The sequence below is a fragment of the Dermacentor andersoni genome, chromosome 3, assembly GCF_023375885.2.
Source record: "Dermacentor andersoni chromosome 3, qqDerAnde1_hic_scaffold, whole genome shotgun sequence".
Lineage (NCBI taxonomy): Eukaryota > Metazoa > Arthropoda > Arachnida > Ixodida > Ixodidae > Dermacentor > Dermacentor andersoni.
Window position 1 is genome coordinate 51,116,183 of NC_092816.1, and position 21,135 is coordinate 51,137,317.

General features: G+C 45.2%; 1 protein-coding gene across 1 annotated transcript; it reads right to left on the reverse strand.

The window, feature by feature from the left end:
• Nucleotides 1-30: 30 nt before the first annotated feature.
• On the reverse strand, nt 31-20,717 carry LOC126548284 (neprilysin-1-like). Its single transcript, XM_055078080.1, has 11 exons — nt 20,630-20,717; nt 19,489-19,650; nt 18,250-18,330; nt 12,086-12,276; nt 11,422-11,760; nt 10,656-10,736; nt 7,125-7,258; nt 5,882-6,107; nt 2,751-2,849; nt 2,579-2,656; nt 31-36 (listed from the first exon to the last, which is right to left on the reverse strand). Exons 1-11 carry the CDS (start codon nt 20,700-20,702, stop codon nt 31-33), a joined length of 1,470 nt encoding a protein of 489 aa, XP_054934055.1. The 5' UTR covers nt 20,703-20,717.
• Nucleotides 20,718-21,135: the final 418 nt, after the last annotated feature.

Consider the following 21,135-nt stretch of genomic DNA (forward strand, 5'->3'; position numbering starts at 1 on the left):
TACAGCGCCGTATACAACTTGACGCCAAGATCAGCGCTGTAGACAACAGGACAGAACATTACACGATACCTTGTGATTCCTAGGAAATGAATTGTTGGGATGGTGCTGGCTAAGCACTTGAAATCTATGCAGCAAGTTCTGGCGATCGGAACATAGACGTCGTTATTGTTCACTGGCTTTAACGCGCAATGAGCATTTTATGTTCTCTTGCTGAAGTGCAAAGGTGCGCATGATGCATAATGCATCAATTACTGGGTAATATCCCCAATAATTCCGATTTGAGTTTAAAATGTGCATTAGGTACATGCTGGCCGGTTAGTTGGTCTCGCATTATTACGTATCTTACACAGTGCGTACGTGCTTCATCGGTTCATCGCTCGTGCTGTATGAGGTACATAATCGTTTCTAATCAAGAAATCTAGCTCGAGAGCTTTTATATAAATAAAATGCTAACGGAATTTTCTTGCATTAAAAAAATAGCACCTAATGACTTCATTCAGGATACATATATACAGGCCCGTCAATGCTTTAACAAAATCTCTGAAAATCGCGATATTTCAGGAGCCTCAATAAAGCCTATTTGCAACCCTTAAACTAAGCAATAAAGAATGATATCACAATTACATCAATCAGACAAAATTCAAGTATTATACAGACAATAACAGACAAAATTCAAGTATTATACACCTCCATTAAATAAGTCAACAATCTGTAATTAGGACATTTGTAAAACCAGCGTGAAGATTTTAACGAATGCATATCAGACATCAGTTAATACATAAAAGTTATCTGCTTTAGGTGTTCTAAAATTGAAGATTACATGATATAGATATCTGTTACTGGTGTACAGTTACGGATTTGTAGACTTCGTGCTTCAATCTTTGGCAGCTTGCCAATTTTGGGCAGCTGTTGTGCAAAACTACGCACCCTAAGTCAAAATATCTTCCTTGAACCAATAGAACGTAACTTTCTCTCTCAAATGAAACGTATTTCGACAGACATTTCTGCATTTTGCACATATTTGAATTGCCGAATCGGAGCATTCCCCGAGCTAAAGCTCCCTGCTAAATAAATAAAAAGAAAGATTTCATACTGGTTGATGCTGTTTTTAGTTCTTCTATTCATTTTGACCAATAGAATAGGAATGCTTTAGGATTTAGTATCTCCTTGCCGGTATAATTCATGAATCTAGACAGACTCTCACGCCTTCCATTTTCTTTCTTTCAAAAGAGAATAAATCGAATATGTGAATAAAGCAAGAGCCTCCTTATGCATGAGCTTGTGCTATCTATCTATCTATCTATCTATCTATCTATCTATCTATCTATCTATCTATCTATCTATCTATCTATCTATCTATCTATCTATCTATCTATCTATCTATCTATCTATCTATCTATCTATCTATCTATCTATCTATCTATCTATCTATCTATCTATCTATCTATCTATCTATCTATCTATCTATCTATCTATCTATCTATCTATCTATCTATCTATCTATCTATCTATCTATCTATCTATCTATTTATTTTATATGTTTAATTTTAGCAACAGCTGATTCTCCCGATGCTTTCCTTGGCTTCATGGTCTGTCGACTTTATACAGTGTCGAAAAACGAAAATCGAGCCCTTCTGTTTCCCTACTTCTCTCGTATATATGCATACGTCCTTTTCATCTCTGTGACCTCTTGCACTCTCGTCCCCAAAGTGGGGTATCAAACAAGAGAGAGAGAGCAAATGATAAAGGAAATGTAGGGAGGTTAACCAGGACTGAGCCCGGTTGGCTACCCTACACTGGGGAAAGGGAAAAGAGGACGGAAAGATTAAAAGAAGAGAAAGTCTACTGGGTATATCGTTTGGTCACTCAGTCCGGATAACAGACGCTGACTCAATCCAGTAGCCTTCAAATATCGCAGCAGAGCCTTTGTGGCCTTTTGTAGCTGCGATATGCGAGGCCATGGTCCCAAGATCTTCTTCAAGGTGAATGGCGTTCTATCTAGCTGATCGAGAGCTGTGCAGAGGCCATGTCTTTCGTTTTGAAAAGATGGGCAGTAGCACAGTAGATGTTCTATAGTTTCCTCGACACCGCAGGCATTACAGTCGGCGCTATCAGTCATTCCAATCAAAAACGTATATGCATTGGTGAATGCGACGCCCAAGCGTAAGCGGCACAGCATTGTTTCCTCATTTCGCAGAAGCCCTCGTAACAGCCGCAGTTGCATAGAGGGGTCGAGGGAATGCAATCCTTCTTGGGTGAATTCAGGTGTGTGCCATTTCTCTAATGTCATACGGTGTGCTACCTTGCTTAGGTGTTGGGCTGCGTCGGTCCGCGATAAAGGTACAGAAACAGGGGTTGCTCCTTCATGTGCTTTCCTAGCAGCTTCGTCAGCGAGGTCGTTGCCGAAGATACCGCAATGGCCAGGCAGCCACTGAAACACGACGTCGTGTCCGTTCGCTATCATACGATGGTGCATTTCTCGTATCTCCGATCAAACAAGAATTTTCTTTTAAGCAATTCCCTTCTTTCTGCTATCTTTAGTCTCTCTATCTCTCTCTCTAAATAACGCAGTACTCACGTTGCCGAAGAGTTCTGCCAAATGCTCTTCGTCGTCCATGCAGTCCGGGTAGCCAATCATTTTGTCCATCTCTGCGACCTGTGGAAAGCGAGAGTAATGCGCTGAGGAAGGTGGTAAAATTCTTCAATGCCAGCGAAGTTGTAGCGCCAATGAAGAGAAACTGATACCCTACTGCTTTTAAGGCTGTTCTTCGGGCTTCGTGGCTTGTCCATATTGAATTCCGCAGCGAGGCTACCAATTCTCGCTGAATCAGCTCTGTCATCAGTAGAACCTAAGTCAGGCGGTACAGGCATGCGTAAGCAAAGCGATCAATAATGTTCAGTGAGTGCAGTATTGTATTACTGCCGTCGATAGCTTATATACTACCTTCAAGGCTCGTTGCGACGGGCTAGTAGACTAATTCAGAAAACGTATACTTAGTGTGGCAACGAGCCGTTGCGATCGATGAGTGGCTGTAGCAGCAATTTGAAGTAAACTCATCCTTCTAACCGGTCAAACTTACCTTCCCTTTCTTTTTTTTTATATCGATCGTATCATAAGCCTAGTTACGTTCACTGCAGCACAAAGGCCTCCTTGCAGAGGCTTCTATACTCTCTCCTTTCCAACGTCAACCGAACACAGCCTACTGATCACGGCAAGTTTCACCGATCACACGACAGCGTTTGCTACAAGTGCTATCAATTTCTCTTTCCTTCACATAGTGCCGTAGTTATTAAATGCAAACTGAATAGACTAGCCGTGCCCGATCTATATAACGTTGCAGGAATCTAAACACGGCAAAGGGTCCACGTGCACATTTTGACGAAACGGACACACAGGGGTGGTACAGAGGAACCCTCAGTAACCTGGAGCACGCGTTTCGACAAAAAAGATTTTGTTCTTCGTTAGAAGATTACTTCTTCATCTTGCAACCAGATCAATCCGGGTGTTGGCTTAAGTATATAGCATCTACTCGGCCATTGAAAGAGGACCACTAAAATAGGCCAGTGTCAACTGAGACGGGTCGAGCACGAGTGAGCCCAGATTTCACCAACGCCTTCCTCTTTCACGCTGCACAGTGCTAGCACCGATAACATCTACAATTTACTTCGAGTATAGTCGGGTTACGGCCAGTTTCAGGCCGAGACACGAGGTAGATGCGCGCAATGCATTACGTTTAAATGGTACACGTGTATACCAAGAATGCTAGTAGTGTATTACGTAGACGCGCACGTACAGAATGGTCACGTGGCAGACACACACGAGAGCCGTAGCGGTGGCCTCCGAGAACAAGGTATGTGGCATGGAGCCGCATGTTAGCGCACGCATCAGTAACAACAAAATAGACATTGAAGATGCCCGTGGATGAAGAGGAAGTCTAATGCTGCGCCTGCTTAGACCCATAAGGACGCGAAGAGAGTATTGTCGCAGCTTCTTCTTTCTTTTGTGCACAGAAAATAAAGCGCCACTTAAACAGCTCGTGCAATTGGCACAGCGAAGGTTCGCGTTTGAAATATATGGCGTAATGAGCAGAATCATCTCGAGAAGCAGCGTTATTCTCAGGACATATCACGTGAAATGCAAAGCGCCTCAAAAACGAAAGATACAAATCGATCGCGAAGAGGCCAGGAGCTGCGAGTCACACAAAGTTTCAGGGCTCCTACCTCTTCTGAAAGAAAAAGAAGCAAGCTCCACTTATCCCTGGGATATAAGCATACTTAAGAGGAAGCTTTAGCTCAGGTCGAGCTTCTATTTCCCTCTTCTAATACGCGTAAAACGCGGTTTTCCCATTAGACAACTACAGAACTAACTTGAACAATAGGTATAGCATATGCGAGTAAAAGCCGAAGTGTAAAGACTGTAATAAGGACAATTTTGATTTACGGTCTCTGATATCTTTTCTTTTTTCTTGAGTGACACTTTGCGGAAATTGGTAATATACGTATTCGAAAACTGAGGCACACATTTTACAGCGCTGTCCTGTGTGTTTCCTGCCTGTTGTCTTTTTCGTCTTGCGCTGCCCCTTCAAGATGTCCAACCAACTCGCCAAAATTTCGATTCATCTACAGTTTTACAAATTTATAACTCAGCACAAAAATCTGATATCGCAGTTCTGTAAACGGTATATCGTAGAACATCCTCTAGGGGAAGTAAATATATCATAAGAGTTTGCAGCTTGCGTGAAATGGTTTACGATGATTGCGAGGATTTCGGAAATCAGATTATCTTGGGTTTTTACGTGCCAAAACCGCGATTTGATTATGAGGGCGACGTATTTCGGATTAATTTTGACCACCAGGGGTTTTGACCACCACTGTTCTCCCGGTGCACAGGAATTTCGCCAAATTCGTGCTCGGATATTAATGGCCCGTTTCAGAGCAGTATTCGATCAATTTTTGTCCGCTTTGGATGCCTCTATATGCAGCTGACAGAACTGTCATACTTCATTTTGTTACCGGGTCAGATAGCTTAAAACCTAATGATTCGGTTATTTCTTTTCATCTGCAACAACTTTAGTAACACAAATGCGTGACATGAATTAAAAAACAATTGCTCCATTGAGTCAATAAAAGTCAAGTTGGTTTTTCAAATGCGAGAAACCTCATCAAGACTCAGCGGTTACTAGGAAAACTATGTCTCCGTTCTCGTGCATTTAGGAAGAAGTCCCCACGTTCATATTTAGTCGCATAAGATCGTCGGCCAGTCTTTCTTCTGGAATGGTGGAGGGTTAGAGTCACATATCTCACCCTGCTTAACCATGAAGCGTGGCCTCGCTACGCCATTTTTTGCGATGCATGTTTTAAACTTTCATCGCGCGTAGTTGTTAGGCTAGTGGAGTGTAGTTACTTAATGCACTTCATCATTGAACGAAACAGCGCATATGTTACAAGGCGGGTGAACCATAATCGCACTGAGCGATATGCACTACGGTTTGAATCCGAGCTTCTTGGTAAGGCAACATCTTTGTGCTAGTTGTTAAGGGGGCAACATGCGCTGTGTGTGTGTATTTACCACTCGCCTTGTCCGGTCATTTTTCTCTGTTTCGTTCAAAAATGCTGCTTTACCAGCTAGCTCAGATTCACATCTTAGTGTATCAGTACTTGATTAATCGTGAATCGCCATAGAAATTTAATTAGGGTCAACTGTCTTTAAAGCGCGTGACATCGATGAGCATTGTGAACGCCGAGCCGGGTATTGTGTATTGTGCACCTCCTTATGGCGAAGCCACCTAAGCTCAAGAGAAGGCCAGCCTACGTGGAATTACAAATCCGACAAATTCGAGCTCTCATTTATTCCTACAAAAAATTCGTAATTTATACGCACGTCATCCTTGGCCTCCGGCGAAAATTTTCTCTCAACGTACAGCTGGCTGATGAGAGGTTGCATGGCGCTTCGTGTAGCAGCTATGCTTTCCGTGCAGATATCCTGCTTCCTCTTTTCGTGCAATCCGTACTGCGCCATAAATTTCTCATGATGAGGTCTTAACGGGCTCACGAATGGCGCTAGGGTTGCTATAATTTTCCAGCCAACGTAATTTTTCACTTTATATCTGAAAGAACACCGAAACAACAGAAATATCTAGTTGAACTTTGCCTGTTTATTTTGGTACTCAAGTGAGAAGAAAATGAACCTTCTGTTACAGAAAGGCGGAGAGGTCAGCCTGAGGTAATATAGCTTGTTCTGGCCTACTACTACGCGCTCAGTAGAATTTTGTAAGGTGCGCTTTGGCAAAAGTGTAAACAAAAACAAAGGCTGCTTATCTTTGAAGAGGTGTGACTTCTTCAATTGTTGTAAAACAGCAGTTTCTAAGACATAGCTGTCAAGTGAATCATATACTTGGTGATTGAGGCCAGGAGAATCGAAGTAGATTATGCACTAATTAATATTAGGCACTCTTGTAAGGTACCTGTACTTGAATATCAAGGAAAGAAAGCAAGTAAACATTTGCAAGTAAGAAAAATGCCTTCCTTGTGTCGTCAAGGGCTGAGGGAAAACAAGAAGTGAAAGGCAGAGAGGTTAACCAAATTAACTGTCCGGTCGGCTACGCTCCAACCGGACAGATGCGCGAGAAACTGACAGAATTACCGAGCAACGTGCTCAAGTATACTTATTATATCACTGTACAAACAAAAACTTGAATATAAGAAGTTTTAGCTTGCGGGCAACCCTGATGCCACCTATTCAAACACATGTAAAACGTAAAATTTCTTTTGACACAACCTGTGGACCAATTTGAGTGAAAGTTGTTGAATTTGAGAGAGAAAGGCATATAATAATGACTGTCGGAAGCGACACGTTGATTTAGGGCATAAAGTGAGTTAGATTGTTCTCGAAAATTGGAAGTTTAGAAAAGAAATTAAAAGCGTCAAGATTACAAACCTGTAACTCTGCAACGAAAATAGATATTGTGGTCGTGTAAACTGCCCCCGTTAAACCAGCCTAAGCGCCCATATTTTTTATGTGAATTTGTATCTTATGTCAATTTGTGCCACAGCTTGTCTGTGGTATTTGATTCCTCGTGTCCTTGCTTTATTCGCGCTGTTGAACCTCAGTTGTAGAGAATTACCTGCTTGTTTTGCGAAGCAGAATGAAGACATCTTCAATGTACGCCCGTTCAGCGATATATATCTTGGTTTCGTCGGGAATTTTTGTTCCTTTTTTTCGGAGATGCTTTTTTAGTAAGTTCACGGATAAAGATATCTGAAAAAGGAGTGTTCTCACATCATATCTTCTCCAAATACGTACACTATATACATGGCGACGCCTGAGCACTACCTAGACGGTTAGCAGGAAAATGGCTTACTTTTGCCACTCGTGGCATTATTAGAATATTTCGTTTTGTTGCGGATTAGTGAACCTCACGCTTTATTTTCTATTTTATTTATTTGCCATTGTTAACTCGCGTAGAAAAAAAAGTGAGGGCTCGAATAGGGTTGGGCTACCGGTCTTATTAAAGACCACCATTTTTATATTCTGTTTTGGTTTGAAACCGCATTGAAATATGTACACATCGGTAGCACAAATTTCGCATGTAACCGTATTTTAAGAGGATAACTGGATGTGAGGATAAAGCTTTCTCAGTGGGTGGCACGTCGGCTCGCGGAAATAATGTTGCAACGTGCCCGTGATTATGCCATCACTCACTTAGCTGTCGCAGTGGCTAGTTCCTGTCCTTTGTTCTACTTTCGTGTTAAAAGCGCAATCTCTATTTACAATGTTTCACTCTTTGCTCGGACGTTCTTGAAAGCGTTCCTCTCACGGAGGAAGGAAACTAAGGAGAGGCCCTGACGTCACTCTTTGTGAAGCAAAAGTGAAGCCGGAATTTGGCGTTGCTCATGGCGATGCTCCGCCTTTTGGGCCACCCTCCTCTCTTGTTTACATCTTTCGCGAAACCACGCCGCGCTGCGCGTGGTGTCGCGCGCGCTCGCGCAACATCTGGCAGAGCTCGGTGCAGGTAACACAGCGCAACAAGACACGGTGACTAACGCAAACCCGCCCACTCAGCGCCTTTGCCACGGCCCGAAACCTACCAGAGCAACACGTGTGAGCGCTCAAAACCATAACAACGCCGCCATTGTGGCCCAAAAGGCGTGGCCATAGAACAAAAAAAATAAAAAAGCAGCAAAAAAATGAGAACCTACTACGTAATTTCCGCCACACTTTTCTCCTAGCGCGCGGAGGGGGTAGGGCCTCTCCTTAGTTTCCTTCCTCCGTGGTTCCTCTCAACTCATTTGCAGGTGGCGCCCTCCTGTAACACAAAGTCGAAACACTGCAAACTTTATATATTCTCGAGAGATGGCAGAACGCGCCGCGTGGATGCGCGTCTTCTATTTAAGCCGGAAGCAGGCACGTACCCAAGGGGGGGCCCGGGGGGGCCCGGGCCTCCCCCGAAATTAAGACGCATACCCCCCCCCCCCCCCCCGACCCACGCCACCACTTCTCACACACATTCCTAAAGCACTGCCAAATCAATGTTGAGACGTGACAGCTATTCGGCGGTCAATATATTGTGGCCTTTTTCACTCCTTTTGGATGGCGGTAGTTGTCGGCGTCTCCTGGGATGTGAAGGCCAGTTTTCTCATCAATTCGGTGCCCGCGCGATTAACTCGAGATGCATTCAGTTGTCACCGTCTATTCAACGGTCACGCGCATCGTTGTTGCTTCGTTAGTTCAACCTTCTTCGTCTAGACTGATCCGGGGACCGGGAAAGGGATTCAGTTCGTAGTCAGGAGGTCTGTATGCACGTGGAACGAGTTGCGGCCAGAGAAAATGGCAACTGCGTTTAACTTTTCTTTTTGTTTCATTATTTCCTCGAGTGACGGCTCGCCGCGACACTGACAGATCCTCGGAACCATATACCCGTGATATGGGTTAGATAAGGCGGAAAATAATATAATGCGAGACAGCGTCCATCATCAAACCTTGCAATAACCCTTAAAATCATAGGCAATATGACTGTCACCCGTTAACTCGTCTGGCTTTTGCCTAAGTGTACAGCATTTTTCGTGCAAAATTGGCAACTGGAAACAAGACTCTCAAGGAGTTAAGCGATTTACTAAGCGATCTACTAAGCGATCTACTAAGGGAGAGGGCCGAGACAACAGCCGAACAGGAAGGAAAAGCGAAAGTTAACAAATTTAGCCATTGTTTATGAAACTATTTACGGATCAACATCTCTCATATCTTTATTTAGAAATGAACAGAGAAAACGCCGCCGGAAGTGGAGGACAATTCCGTGTGCTCTGAATGACGCTTCTACAGTTATCATTAGAGCCGCCTAACGTAACCACGTCTCTGCTGTGCTTATGTAGGTGTTTTTCTAACCTTCCGCGGTGGGCGCAGTACGCCTAGAATCGCAGCTTCCTGCGCCATACGCGGTCGTACGCGACTGGCGGCCACGCATCGTTACGTAACTTCCCTAATAACAATACGAGTTGGTTGTGGCACTTGTTACAGCAGTAAACGAGGGATCCAAAAGAACTGTGATTGTTCCGCAAACATATGTTTCTGTATAATTCTTCCAGAGCTCATTCAAAAAGCGCTAATATAGTCGGATACAACTGAAGTCTGCATTGAAGCCCCGCCCACGCCCTCATCACCGCCAGCCACTGTTCCTCCGCGAGGCTGCAAATAATTCGTACTTCAAACTTTTTCTGTTACCCAAATAAGGCGGTAACCACAAAAATAAAATTATTAGCGTGCAATTTTATACCTTTTCCCTCGCCTATATGGTGGAATGGCGAATACCTAATTCTTTATTGAACTGAAATAACACGCTTGGCTTCGCTAAAACTATTTGTTGTGAAGTTTCACTTAAAGTTGGCAGTGAAGTTTCATGGGTAAAATGAAGTTTCATGAGTAAATGAAGTGAAATTTCATGAGCAGTGAAATGAACCGCACCACGGACTTTTGAGGACTCCGTACATTTTGTCCATGTCTGTTGCAGACATCATTATTTCTGCCGATGAAAAGACTCTTCAAGAAAAGCAGACGCTCCGGAGGTATCAAGTACAACGCCATATTGAAATGGCCGCATGACGACGATTTTGTTTGCTTCTGTGATTGGCTGGCGGAGTAACCTAACTCCGCGCGGTCCATGTGCCTTTGTTGCCAACTGCTGTTCTTTTTAAGTTCTATTCTACTAAAGTAATCTTTATTTTACACTTTTTCTTCTTTACTGGATCTTGGCAGTGTCCTTTCTGGCTTCTTTCCTGCGCGAGTCCATTTGACGTGGTTCTTTGTTTGCCAAGTAAAGGAGAGGTGTATCGCACAGGCGTACGAGTAAAATACACCTTATTTCATTTCTCCTCTGTGGGTTCACGCGTTTTTATGGCGAATGGTGGGCGTTATTCACATTTGTACTAGTAGAGGTACCACCCCCCCCCCCCTCATTTGCATAGAAAAGTTATCTTGGGTTGGGCCCCCCCCGAAAGAAAATCCTGGGTACGTGCCTGGCCGGAAGATTTAAATCATTACCTAAAATTGGGAGCCCACTTAGTGCAACAGATCTTTCGGTGAGTGTGCGGTACCTTTCGGCTTCATATTGAATTTCTTCACACGCACCTAACGAATACGAGTTGCCAAACTTCGCACTTACCACAGGGTACTTTTCGTTAAGTCTCCTTAATGTTGTGTAGATGGCAGTCTTCCGTTGGGCCCCTGTTTCAGCTTCTGCAATCTAACGACAAAACTGCAAGCTTATTTGGAGCTCAAAGAATGCAGTAGTTTGTTGTGCGTCTCCAAGCTACTTCTACATTCCTAGAGACCAAAATTTCGAGAGGGGTCAGCACTTAATTGTTCCAACAATACCTACGAAATTTGTAGCGGTACTTACTACCGTAGGAGAGTTATGACTATATCCTTGCTCGTCACGAGACGATCCACTACTCAGAAATTTTGTTTTTGTAAAAACTGAGCGCGTGGAAGTTTAAGAGCTTAATTACCCGGGTTTGTTGTAGCAAACTCGACAAAGACTAGTTAACCTCTCTCTCTTTCATTCCCTCCCTCTCTCTGTTACCTGCCAGGGAAATGTGGTAGTACGTTAGCGCTTCATTTGGCATTGAAATCATTGGCTTGCACAATACTTTACAGGCACCTTGCTGCATACCAACTGGCAATGCCTATTTGACCCCGTTCTTTAATGCGCAAAGCAATGTAAAATTGATTTACGTATCTACGCGCCCACATCAATGTACTGTGCGACCCACAGATAACGTATTGTTGAGGCTCGTAGCATATGCATCGGCGTCTATGACTACGCGCATTGCGCTATCGGAATACATTCCTGTTACACCATTTTAAGCATGCAATGCATGCAATGCGCCGCTAGATGCAGCACCGAGGAGTACGAGTTAAAATCTCACCCTGGCCAATTTCGCTTCTAGATGAATGATTTCCTTTGCTAGTTCCATCGATTCGACGCTGGCCAAGCTTTTCGTGGAGGTGATCACTGCTTTCACGTACGACTGATATTCTTGGACTATGCGCGTTTCAGCCCTTGTTAAGTCTTGAGCCGTTGCTTCGTCCTCGCTGTCATTTGTGCCCGTGCTTCCACTGCTAATGTGCACGTTTCCAGTTTCTGTTTGCTTTCCTCCAGTGTATGAATGTGCTCGCTCTCGTACAAGTGACTCAGGCACTTCTGTTAGGTCATCAGTACTTGCAAGCACCCCTCCGTGTAAAACAGGTAAAGAAGCCCTGCCAACCTAGGAGAGGAAAAAGAAAATGTAAAACGCAAGACAAAGGCTTCGCGGCGAGATGGAAACTTCAAGGAATGAGCAGTGGCCGATCAAGACAGTTTTCCACATGGACCTAACGTTTCGACAAAAAGACCCGTCTTCATCAGGGCAACACCGGCTGCCCTTAGCAAGGTTTATACGCCTCCATCTTTTCCCCGAAGCGAGGACCCATATGTGAACGCTGTATAACCTGTGCAACCCCTCCCCGTCAGCTTTAACTACGTTTACCATCAACCTAAACTAAAATTATTTTGCCAGGGAATTAGCACAATCGAACTATGCATCACGTTACCGAAAGAATGTGCCTGGATTTGTCGTGCTTGTCTTGAACGACGTCGTAATGGAAGAAGGCCTCCAGTTCCGTCAAATCTATGTCGTTTCCTGTGTCATAAACCTCTTTGGCATTGCTGCTTTTGGTTGGCCAGTCAGAAATCCCACGATCAGTCAGCAATTCCTTCAGACTATCGATATCGTGGGCACTATCTGAAGAATGACACAAGAAAAGGGTATCAATAGAATATGTTATTTATGCGCGTCCGCTTATCAATAAAACGCTCTTTGTCGTGTCTGGGAGAGCATAACTTCTTGCATCCATTAAACACTTCTCGGGAACAACGACATTTGTGAATGTATCATATTTCGAGATGCATCCAGGAGTGTAGTAATGGTCCTCTTTTAGAAACCTCGTTTCCAAATGTATGAAATCTAAGGTCACATTACAAAAGGAGTAGTCGGAATTCACCTGAACGTACGTGAGAATCTACAAAGGTAACTCTCAAAAACATTTACAGTTAATTAAAAAGTCCTCCTAGCCCAGATACAAAATACTGCACCACCACCTTTCCGAGGAAATCGCTCTATCAATAAAAGAATATGTGGAGAGAGAGAGAGAGCAAATGATAAAGGAAAGGTAGGGAGGTTAACCAGGACTGAGCCCGGTTGGCTACCCTACACTGGGGAAAGGGAAAAGGGGACGGAAAGATTAAAAGAAGAAGAGAAAGTCTACTGGGTATATCGTTCGGTCACTCAGTTCGGATCACAAACGCTGACTCAAACCAGTAGCCTTCAAATATCGCAGCAGAGCTTTTGTGGCCTTTTGTAGCTGCGATATGCGAGGCCATGGTCCCAAGATCTTCTTCAAGGTGAACGGTGTTCTATCTAGCTGATTGAGAGCTGTGCAGAGGTCATGTCTTTCGTTTTGAAAAGATGGGCAGTAGCACAGTAGATGTTCTATAGTTTCCTCGGCACCGCAGGCATTACAGTTGGCGCTATCAGTCATTCCAATCAAAACCGTATATGCATTGGTGAATGCGACGCCCAAGCGTAAGCGGCACAGCATTGTTTCTTCATTTCGCAGAAGCCCTGGTAACAGCCGCAGTTGCATAGAGGGGTCTAGGGAATGCAATCGTTCTTGGGTGAATTCAGGTGTGTGCCACTTCTCTAATGTCATACGGTGTGCTACCTTGCTTAGGTGTTGGGCTGCGTCGGTCCGCGATAAAGGTACAGAAACAAGGGTTGCTCCTTCGTGTGCTTTCCTAGCAGCTTCGTCAGCGAGGTCGTTGCCGGAGATACCGCAGTGGCCAGGCAGCCACTGAAACACGACGTCGTGTCCTTTCGCTATCATACGATGGTGCATTTCTCGTATCTCCGACACTAGTTGTTCACACGACCCGCGACGAAGAGATGACAGAAGACATTGTAAGGCCGCCTTCGAATCGCAGAATATTGCCCACCGATTAGCGGGTTGGTTGTTAATGTAATCAACGGCACCTCGGAGGGCAACAAGCTCCGATGCGGTCGATGTTGTCATATGAGAAATCTTGTATCGGACGCTAATTGATCGTGATGGTATAACCACTGCGCCGGTGGAGCTGGTCGGAGTGGAAGAGCCATCCGTATATATGTGGACTCGGTCAAAGTAGAAAGTGTTCAAACAATCCAGAGCTGCTTGCTTCAGGGCCAAGGTAGGCAGGTCGGTCTTCTTCCTTATCCCTGGAACCGTGAGACGCACTTGAGGTTGTTCTAAACACCACAAAGCTGAGGTTGAACGTGCTGAGGGTGTGAAGCCCGATGGTAGACAGGCACGATGGATGCTGACCTCGTTGGAGAAGGACGCCTGTGGTCGTCGTTCTGGCAGGCAGGCAAGAGAGCTTGATTGCATGCGTGAAACATGACGAACATGGGCCCTAAGCGTGTCGATGCTAATGTAAGTCGCGATCGGATGGTCTCGAGCCATTATAATGGTTCCTGCTGTTGAGGCGCTCCGCGGAAGTCCTAGGCAAACACGTAGTGCCTGTGCTTGCACGCTCTGTAGTTCTCGAAGATTTGACTTGCATGTTTTAGCAAGCACGGGAGAACTGTAACGTAGCAATCCGATGAAAAGTGCTCGATATAACTGTAGCATGGAGCCCACTGAGGATCCCCATGTTTTCCCGGCGATAAACTTGAAGACATGAACAATAGATGTGAGCTTCTTCTTCAAGTGGGCAACATGAGGGCTCCAAGAGAGGTCCCGGTCCACAATGACACCCAAAAACCGATGATTTTTCTTGTAGGAGATAGGCTGGCCATTAATGCACACTGGATAATGAGACATTGGTTTTCGTGTGAAAGCGACTAACGCACATTTTTCTGTAGAGATGGTAAGGCCTTGTGTGTGAAGATAGTGACATGCCTGTGTTGCTGCTTTCTGTAGCCTTGCGCGAACCTGCAGACGAGTGACCGCTGATGACCAGATGCAGATGTCGTCGGCGTAGATTGAGACACTCACTGTTTCCGGTAGGGATTCGGCCAGCCCAAGAAGCGCGAGGTTGAAAAGAATAGGGCTTAGAACCCCACCTTGGGGAACTCCTCGGCATGTGTAGTGGTCGGTAGTGGGACCATCTTCCGTACGTACGAACATGGACCTTTGTGTCAAGTAGTTTCTGACGCATCGATATACTCGCCCTCCTAGTTCAATTGTCAAAAGTGCGTCTAGAATGGGTTGATGGGAAACGTTGTCGTAAGCGCCTTTCACGTCCAGAAAGAGCGCTACTGATAATCGTTTCCAAGATTTTTGCTGTTCTACAGATGACACTAAATCGATGACGCTGTCAATCGATGAACGGCCTCGTCGAAATCCCGCCATAGAATCAGGGTAAATCTTGTGGTGTTCTAGGTACCATTCGAGACGCATGAGGATCATGCGTTCCATGAGTTTCCCGACGCAGCTTGCAAGCGCTATAGGCCGATACGATGCCAGTTCGAGCGGCGACTTTCCTGCTTTTAGTAGCGGTACCAGGCGGCTGCGTTTCCACTCCTGTGGGACGACACCATCTTGCCATGAACTATTAAAAAGGCTGAGGAGTTCTCTTCGTGCTTCTCGGCCTAGGTGGCGCAAAGCAGTATATGTTATGCCATCGGGCCCTGGTGAAGACGAACACCTACAGAGCGCCATAGCAGCTTCTAATTCTTCCATAGAGAATGGAGCCTCCATGCTGGTATCTCGTGGACCGGGGATGTCGCTTGAAGCCATGTCAGGGACTAAAACTGTGCCGCCGGCGATTTGCGCGCAAAATTCCTCTGCAACGTCTATCTCGCGGCGGTTTTGACAGAGAGCGAGGGCGTTAAAAGGGTGTCGTTGCTGGGGTCTTGAGCAAAGACCCCGTAGGGTACGCCACACACGGGACAATGGCTTGCGGGGGTCCAGTGACTCGCAAAAGCATTTCCATCTTTGATCCGCTAGCTTATCCATTCGGCGTCTTATCTTCTTTTGCATGCGCCGAGCTTCTCTGAGGTCAAGAATTGACTTTGTGCGCCTGTACATCCTTTCAGCACGGCGGCGTATTGTACGAAGCCTTTCCAATTCAATGTCATTCTCTGTACGCTTTTTCGAATGTGTGCAGCAACGCGTGCAATCTTGCATTGCGTCTGCAATTATGTCTTCTAATCTGCGTGATATGTTTCTTGCAGGTGTCTTCTACTCGATCTTGAAAGACTGTCCAATCGATTTGACGAGATACATCCGGTATTGCGGCGTCTAGACCATTAATTCTCACATAGGTCGGAATATGATCACTTCCATGGGTTTCAATATCAGTGAACCACTGCACGCTCGAAGTCAGGCAACGTGACACCAAAGTCAAGTCAAGGCAGCTACTGTACGTTGTTCCTCGCAGAAATGTCGGACTTCCGTCATTTAGAAGACACAGGTTGTGGCCTGATGCAAAGGATATTAGTGACCTGCCCCTCGAATTTATCCTGGAGCTTCCCCATATATGGTGGTGAGCTTTGAAGTCCCCTGTTATTATCCAAGGACCGGGAGTAGTAGCCATAATATCTTCTAGTCTTTTGCTGTCAAACTGACTTGTTGGGGATAGGTAGACGCCAATAATAGTAAAAGACAGCCTCTTCTTTTTCACACTAACACAGACGTATTGGTTACCGTCGTGTGGCGCTACGGGTTGCGAAAAATACGTTAGGTCCTTGCGAATATAAACCAGAACCTTACTACTACGGGCACACGTTGTTGAAACAAAAGGTTCATATCCTGATAGTCTTATGGAGGCTAATAAGTTCGGTTCACAGATCACCAGTATAGGAAAGTGGTAGTCAAACACGAACTGTCGAAAATCCGAAATACGTGACCTTAGGCCTCTCGCATTCCATTGGAATATGGAGGCACTTCTCACATCATCCCGGAACGATCGCTGTTGCTGTCGATGAGCCATGGTTCTGCTGTAGAAGTTCTCAAGCACTGGACTTCTGAAGGCTCGCTAGAACCACTGGACTTCTGAAGGCTCGCTAGAACCGGATTGATGGCATCCAGCACTTGCAACGCACTTCGAGCTGTTGGTGTCTGTATCTTGTCCAGAAGAACACGAATAGCACTCACCAGAGAGCTGATCATGACAACAATTTGTTGATCTTGGTCCGTCAGTTTTTCAGGAACAGTCGAAGTGTCCCTTGCTGTAGACGTCTGATTTCGCTCAGTAGGAGCATGTAGCCTCGGGAGTGCAGGCCACGCGTCAGCAGCAGGGCTGTTCGTTGCATCTTTGTCCTTTGAGCTGACTGCGTTTGGCATGGGCGGAAGAGTGGGTGGCAGTGTACGTGGTTGGCGCTCTGCAGAGGCTTTGGAGGTTCGTGATCGACGTCGGCGACGCGATCGTCGCCGCCTAATAGATGTTGCTGCTTCTCGGTGAGACGAGTGGTCTCTAACCATTTTCCTCAATATTGCCATTTCCTTGCGAACTAACGGGCATTCCTTCGAGGAGGCATCGTGAGGGCCGCTGCAGTTTGTGCACTTCAGCACACTGGCTTCGCACGTGTTAGTGGTGTGGGGCCCAGTGCAGCGAGAACAGACGGTAGTGTTCTTGCACACACTACTCACATGCCCAAACTTCATGCACTTCCAGCACTGCAGCGGTTTTGGTATGAAGGGGCGAACTGCGTGTCGGAAGTGGCCCACTTTTACATGCGATGGTAGGGATTCGCCTTTAAATATGATTTTGACACACCGTGACGTGCCGAGACGAAACGCGTTTGTGATGATGGTGTTTTCTGTAGCTGGCTTGATTAAGATCGACAGATCGGAGTCGGCAATGGTCTCATCAACATCGTAAATTACGCCACTACTGATTTGTTTGCCCAGCGGAATATGAGGGCGGACTTTCATCCCGTCAAGTTCCGTGACATTGCGCAAGGAATCCAACGCAGCCGCGTGTTCTACGTCAATTGCTAGGACGTTCTTACGGGTGTTCACTCTGATGTCTTTGATTTCATTCGGAACCAGTGCCTCTATATGTGAAGACACGGCTTGCCTGTTGAGGCGTCTCAGGTTGTCAGTAGCGAGAACTGGCGTGAACAGGATGGTGAGCTCCTCGGTATTCCGCGAAGATCTCACGGTGGACTCACTCGAATTCGAGGATGCGCTGAGAAACCTTCATTTTGCTTTACGACTCCGCACCAGCTCGAAGGCGTCGTCACAAGAATCTTCACCGCTGACATAGTACTGCATGGTGTCGTCGCTGTCAGTGTCGCTCTCGGTGCCGTTGCGCTTCCTGGAGGCAGCCGTCGCGGGCACTGCCGAGTCCGGCGGACGCGCGTGAGACTCCATCTCCATCGCAGTTAAGGAGGAAATAGCAGTTCACTGGCAAAGTTTAAAAAAATCCACAAAATAAGTAGAGCTGGAAGACTCGGTGTTCTGCCTGAAAGGCACTTCGTCTTCCTCTTCAAGAATATGTGGAAGTTTCTCTTGCTGCTTCGTGCTGCTTTAAGCCGGATATCAATTTTTTCTTTGACTGACGCTACCTACCTACGTTTCACTGATTAGAGAATATTTCATTTGATTATACAGCGGCACTGCACTTATAAGAGCATACTTCGATTCAAGATCTCATGAATATGCTTAAATGTGTAACCGAAAAAAACGGGTCGCGATGACCCCAGAGATAATCAGCTGTGAAAGGACTCACTTACCTCCTTTCATACAAGACTGGTAGGCTATAATGGCTTTCTCTGATACTTTAGAGCCAGCTCTCTCACGAATTTGCAGCATACCTGAGGTTGAAGAAAATGACCACGTTTTTTCTCAGTTTCAAAAGTCTAGGCAAAGACCGTCTCGTTTGGAATTACTTCGATAGTTCAAAAAGTGAGTCAACTCCTGACATTCCAGCCGTAGCGCTACTGCAGCGTATTGATCTAAATTTTTATTTCAACAAGCATCGGTAATTCCACATTTCAGTACTATGAGCCTTTCCCAAGTTGACAAACCCTGCATCTTATGCGTGTTCACTTTCTAAAATGTGCTCACTACAAAAGCCACTGTGCGCCATACACATAAGCAATGGGAGTCTTGTTGGTGGCCGCCTTGTTCGTGTTTAGCTAGGTAGGCTACATAACTGATGATATGTAGTGTTTAATGGCGCAAGGGCAACTCACCTTTAAAGGGACACTGAAGTGAAAAATTATTTCTTCTGCATCAGTAAATTACCCTTCTACAACACCAAAAGCACAACTCTTACAACGATAAGACGTTTGGTAAACCAGAAAAAGCGCAAGAACGAAATACGGGTGGCGACGTCTACTTAAGTTCCCGCACCTGGGGGCTGTGACGTCTTGGATTTTCATGGCATCTTCTAGGGCCTACTAATTATATATAGCGGTACAGATTGACCACATTGTGTTCTAAAGGAAGCAAATATTAAACATGGCAAGTTTCGGGAACCTTTATTCAGCCAACGCGGCCCAAATGCGAAAACACACTTTGGAATCCCTGACGTCATGCTGACGTACCGGCGCTGGGGTTTCGGCGCGAAATTCAAATACTGATACTTGGACCTTCATTTTGTCATCCAATTCTCAAACTATTTTTTTGAAATGACTGCCTGCAGGGTTCTCAAGCAATGCTTCATTAGTCTAAACTTATTTATTGTTTCGCTTTAGTGTCCCTTTAAGCATCAGCTCAAACTACACTGAACGAACAGCGTTGCTTTTAAAATAAAAATTTTATTGCAGCCGCAGATGTATGTATTCAGAAAGGGGACAGGCGTTGTGTACGTGTCTATTTAGCACCATCGATTGTTACCTACCATGGACAATTGTGTTTCAATAGCAGCATCTGTACTTTGAAACGTGAAGCCTGTTTGCAACGCTTACTATACTCAAAGCCTTCGGCCATAAAGAGCAATATTTCCCGTTAAATATGTGTTCACTTACTTGATATATCGTCCTTAACCTTCAACCATCGTGCTTGAAGTGATCCCGGTAGATCGGAGAGGTCTAATTTTGATGTATTTCGCCGAGAGCTGCCGCAGACGTATCTATAGAAATTGGCGCACGGATCTGCGGTCGAATCCAGGAGTCTTGCAATGTCGTCGGCTGGTTAAAAGTAAATGCATGAAAACTTACCGCTTTGAATCTATTGGAGTTATGTGGACTCGGAACACTTGCTTAAAACGCAACCACGTAATGTTGTAGTGTTGTGGGATGGCTGACAGATTTAGAAGAGAAATATCTAGATGCCACTCAAGGTTAGTGCATGGGCTCCTGCAAGTTGTTGTTTTGTGTTCGAGGTAGCTGGTCGAATTACCGGATTCGTTATAAGAACACTAAAGGAAAATATTAGGTCAAACACGGTCGACAGAAATCGATCATCGTTTGACTTCTGCCAATGTGTCCCCTTGTTGCGTAGAAAATTGCTAGCAAAGGTCCCGTTGGTGTTACTCAGTTTCAACCACCCGCGGCAAAACGTATGAGCTGACGTAATCTCCCCGAGACCTGCCTCCATGCAGCTGTTATGTCTTTTAGAAGATATTTATTTAGCTTTCTATACGAAGCATATTGCTTGACGGCTGCAAGTGTTCTGGTTGAGTGAGTCGATCTGCAGCTCTGGATAGGTTAAGGATACCGAATACGGTCGCTTGAGTCTCGGCGGCAGTCTCTTTGCAGGTGCTTTCATTAAAAATTTGATGCTTTACTGTTCTATTATGTTATGTGAGCGTTAGTTTAAGAAAATCAACCGTAATCTTTCAACTTCTTCTACGCTTTTCTTATGTGGTGGTGGACACAAGGAGATAGGCAGTTATATGTGCTCAATATTTAAACTTTCATACCACAGAGATCTCATGTTAAAGATGGTGCTCAGTTAACTAATGAATGCATTCAGTTTATAGCACGTTCTACAAAAAGAGGAGGTCACACTGCAAACTGCACGTAATAACATAAAAAAGTCGCACTAAGCCATGCTCACTGCACTTCAGGAAGTATGCACGTAAAATCTGTTAGTGAGCATTGGCGTAAAAATGAAAGCAAGTTGTTCTCTGTTAGTTTATACGTATTCCCAACTAATTTCTCTTACCGGTCGGTATGGCTCCATTTGTTGCTCTACCGGCCTGGTTTGATATGAGTACGCAGAGGAGGACTGTCAGCATTCTTGCAGTACTTGAAGGGCCCTGACAGGTGGATATCAAGAAAAGATTTCTTAACACAAAAAACATTCAATACAGAACAAAATATTTGGTTCTCTGAAATATAGCTCTCTAGCAACGCATATTCGGCATGGAAACATTAAGCTTCACGGCGAAATCAGACTTTTGTCAAGATGGTAGGAGAGCCACTGTATAACATGAAATGTCACAAAAGGACGATTCTCAGTCCATTTTCTTTGTGACCGCCACCACCTAAGGTGTAACTGTAGGTCAGACCAGCAGCGGGCGTTGTCGAGGGTTAAAGCTCAGGAAGTGGGTCCAGTTTGGTGCTCCCTATGAGCAGGCGAGAAAGAAACACCGTAGTGCGCTTTCTATGTCCACTACACAGGGCGACGCAAGCGCTGACTGCCGGTTTTTTAGCCATGTTTATGAGCTA

Excerpts from the sequence above, each read along its gene's own strand:
- LOC126548284 (XM_055078080.1), bottom strand. The coding sequence starts at position 20,702 with ATGCTGACAGTCCTCCTCTGCGTACTCATATCAAACCAGGCCGGTAGA. Across the intron at positions 19,651-20,629 it reads AAATGGAGCCATACCGACCG|CCGACGACATTGCAAGACTC; the intron begins GTAAGAGAAATT and ends ACTTTTAACCAG. Across the intron at positions 18,331-19,488 it reads GGTTAAGGACGATATATCAA|GTATGCTGCAAATTCGTGAG; the intron begins GTAAGTGAACAC and ends CTTCAACCTCAG.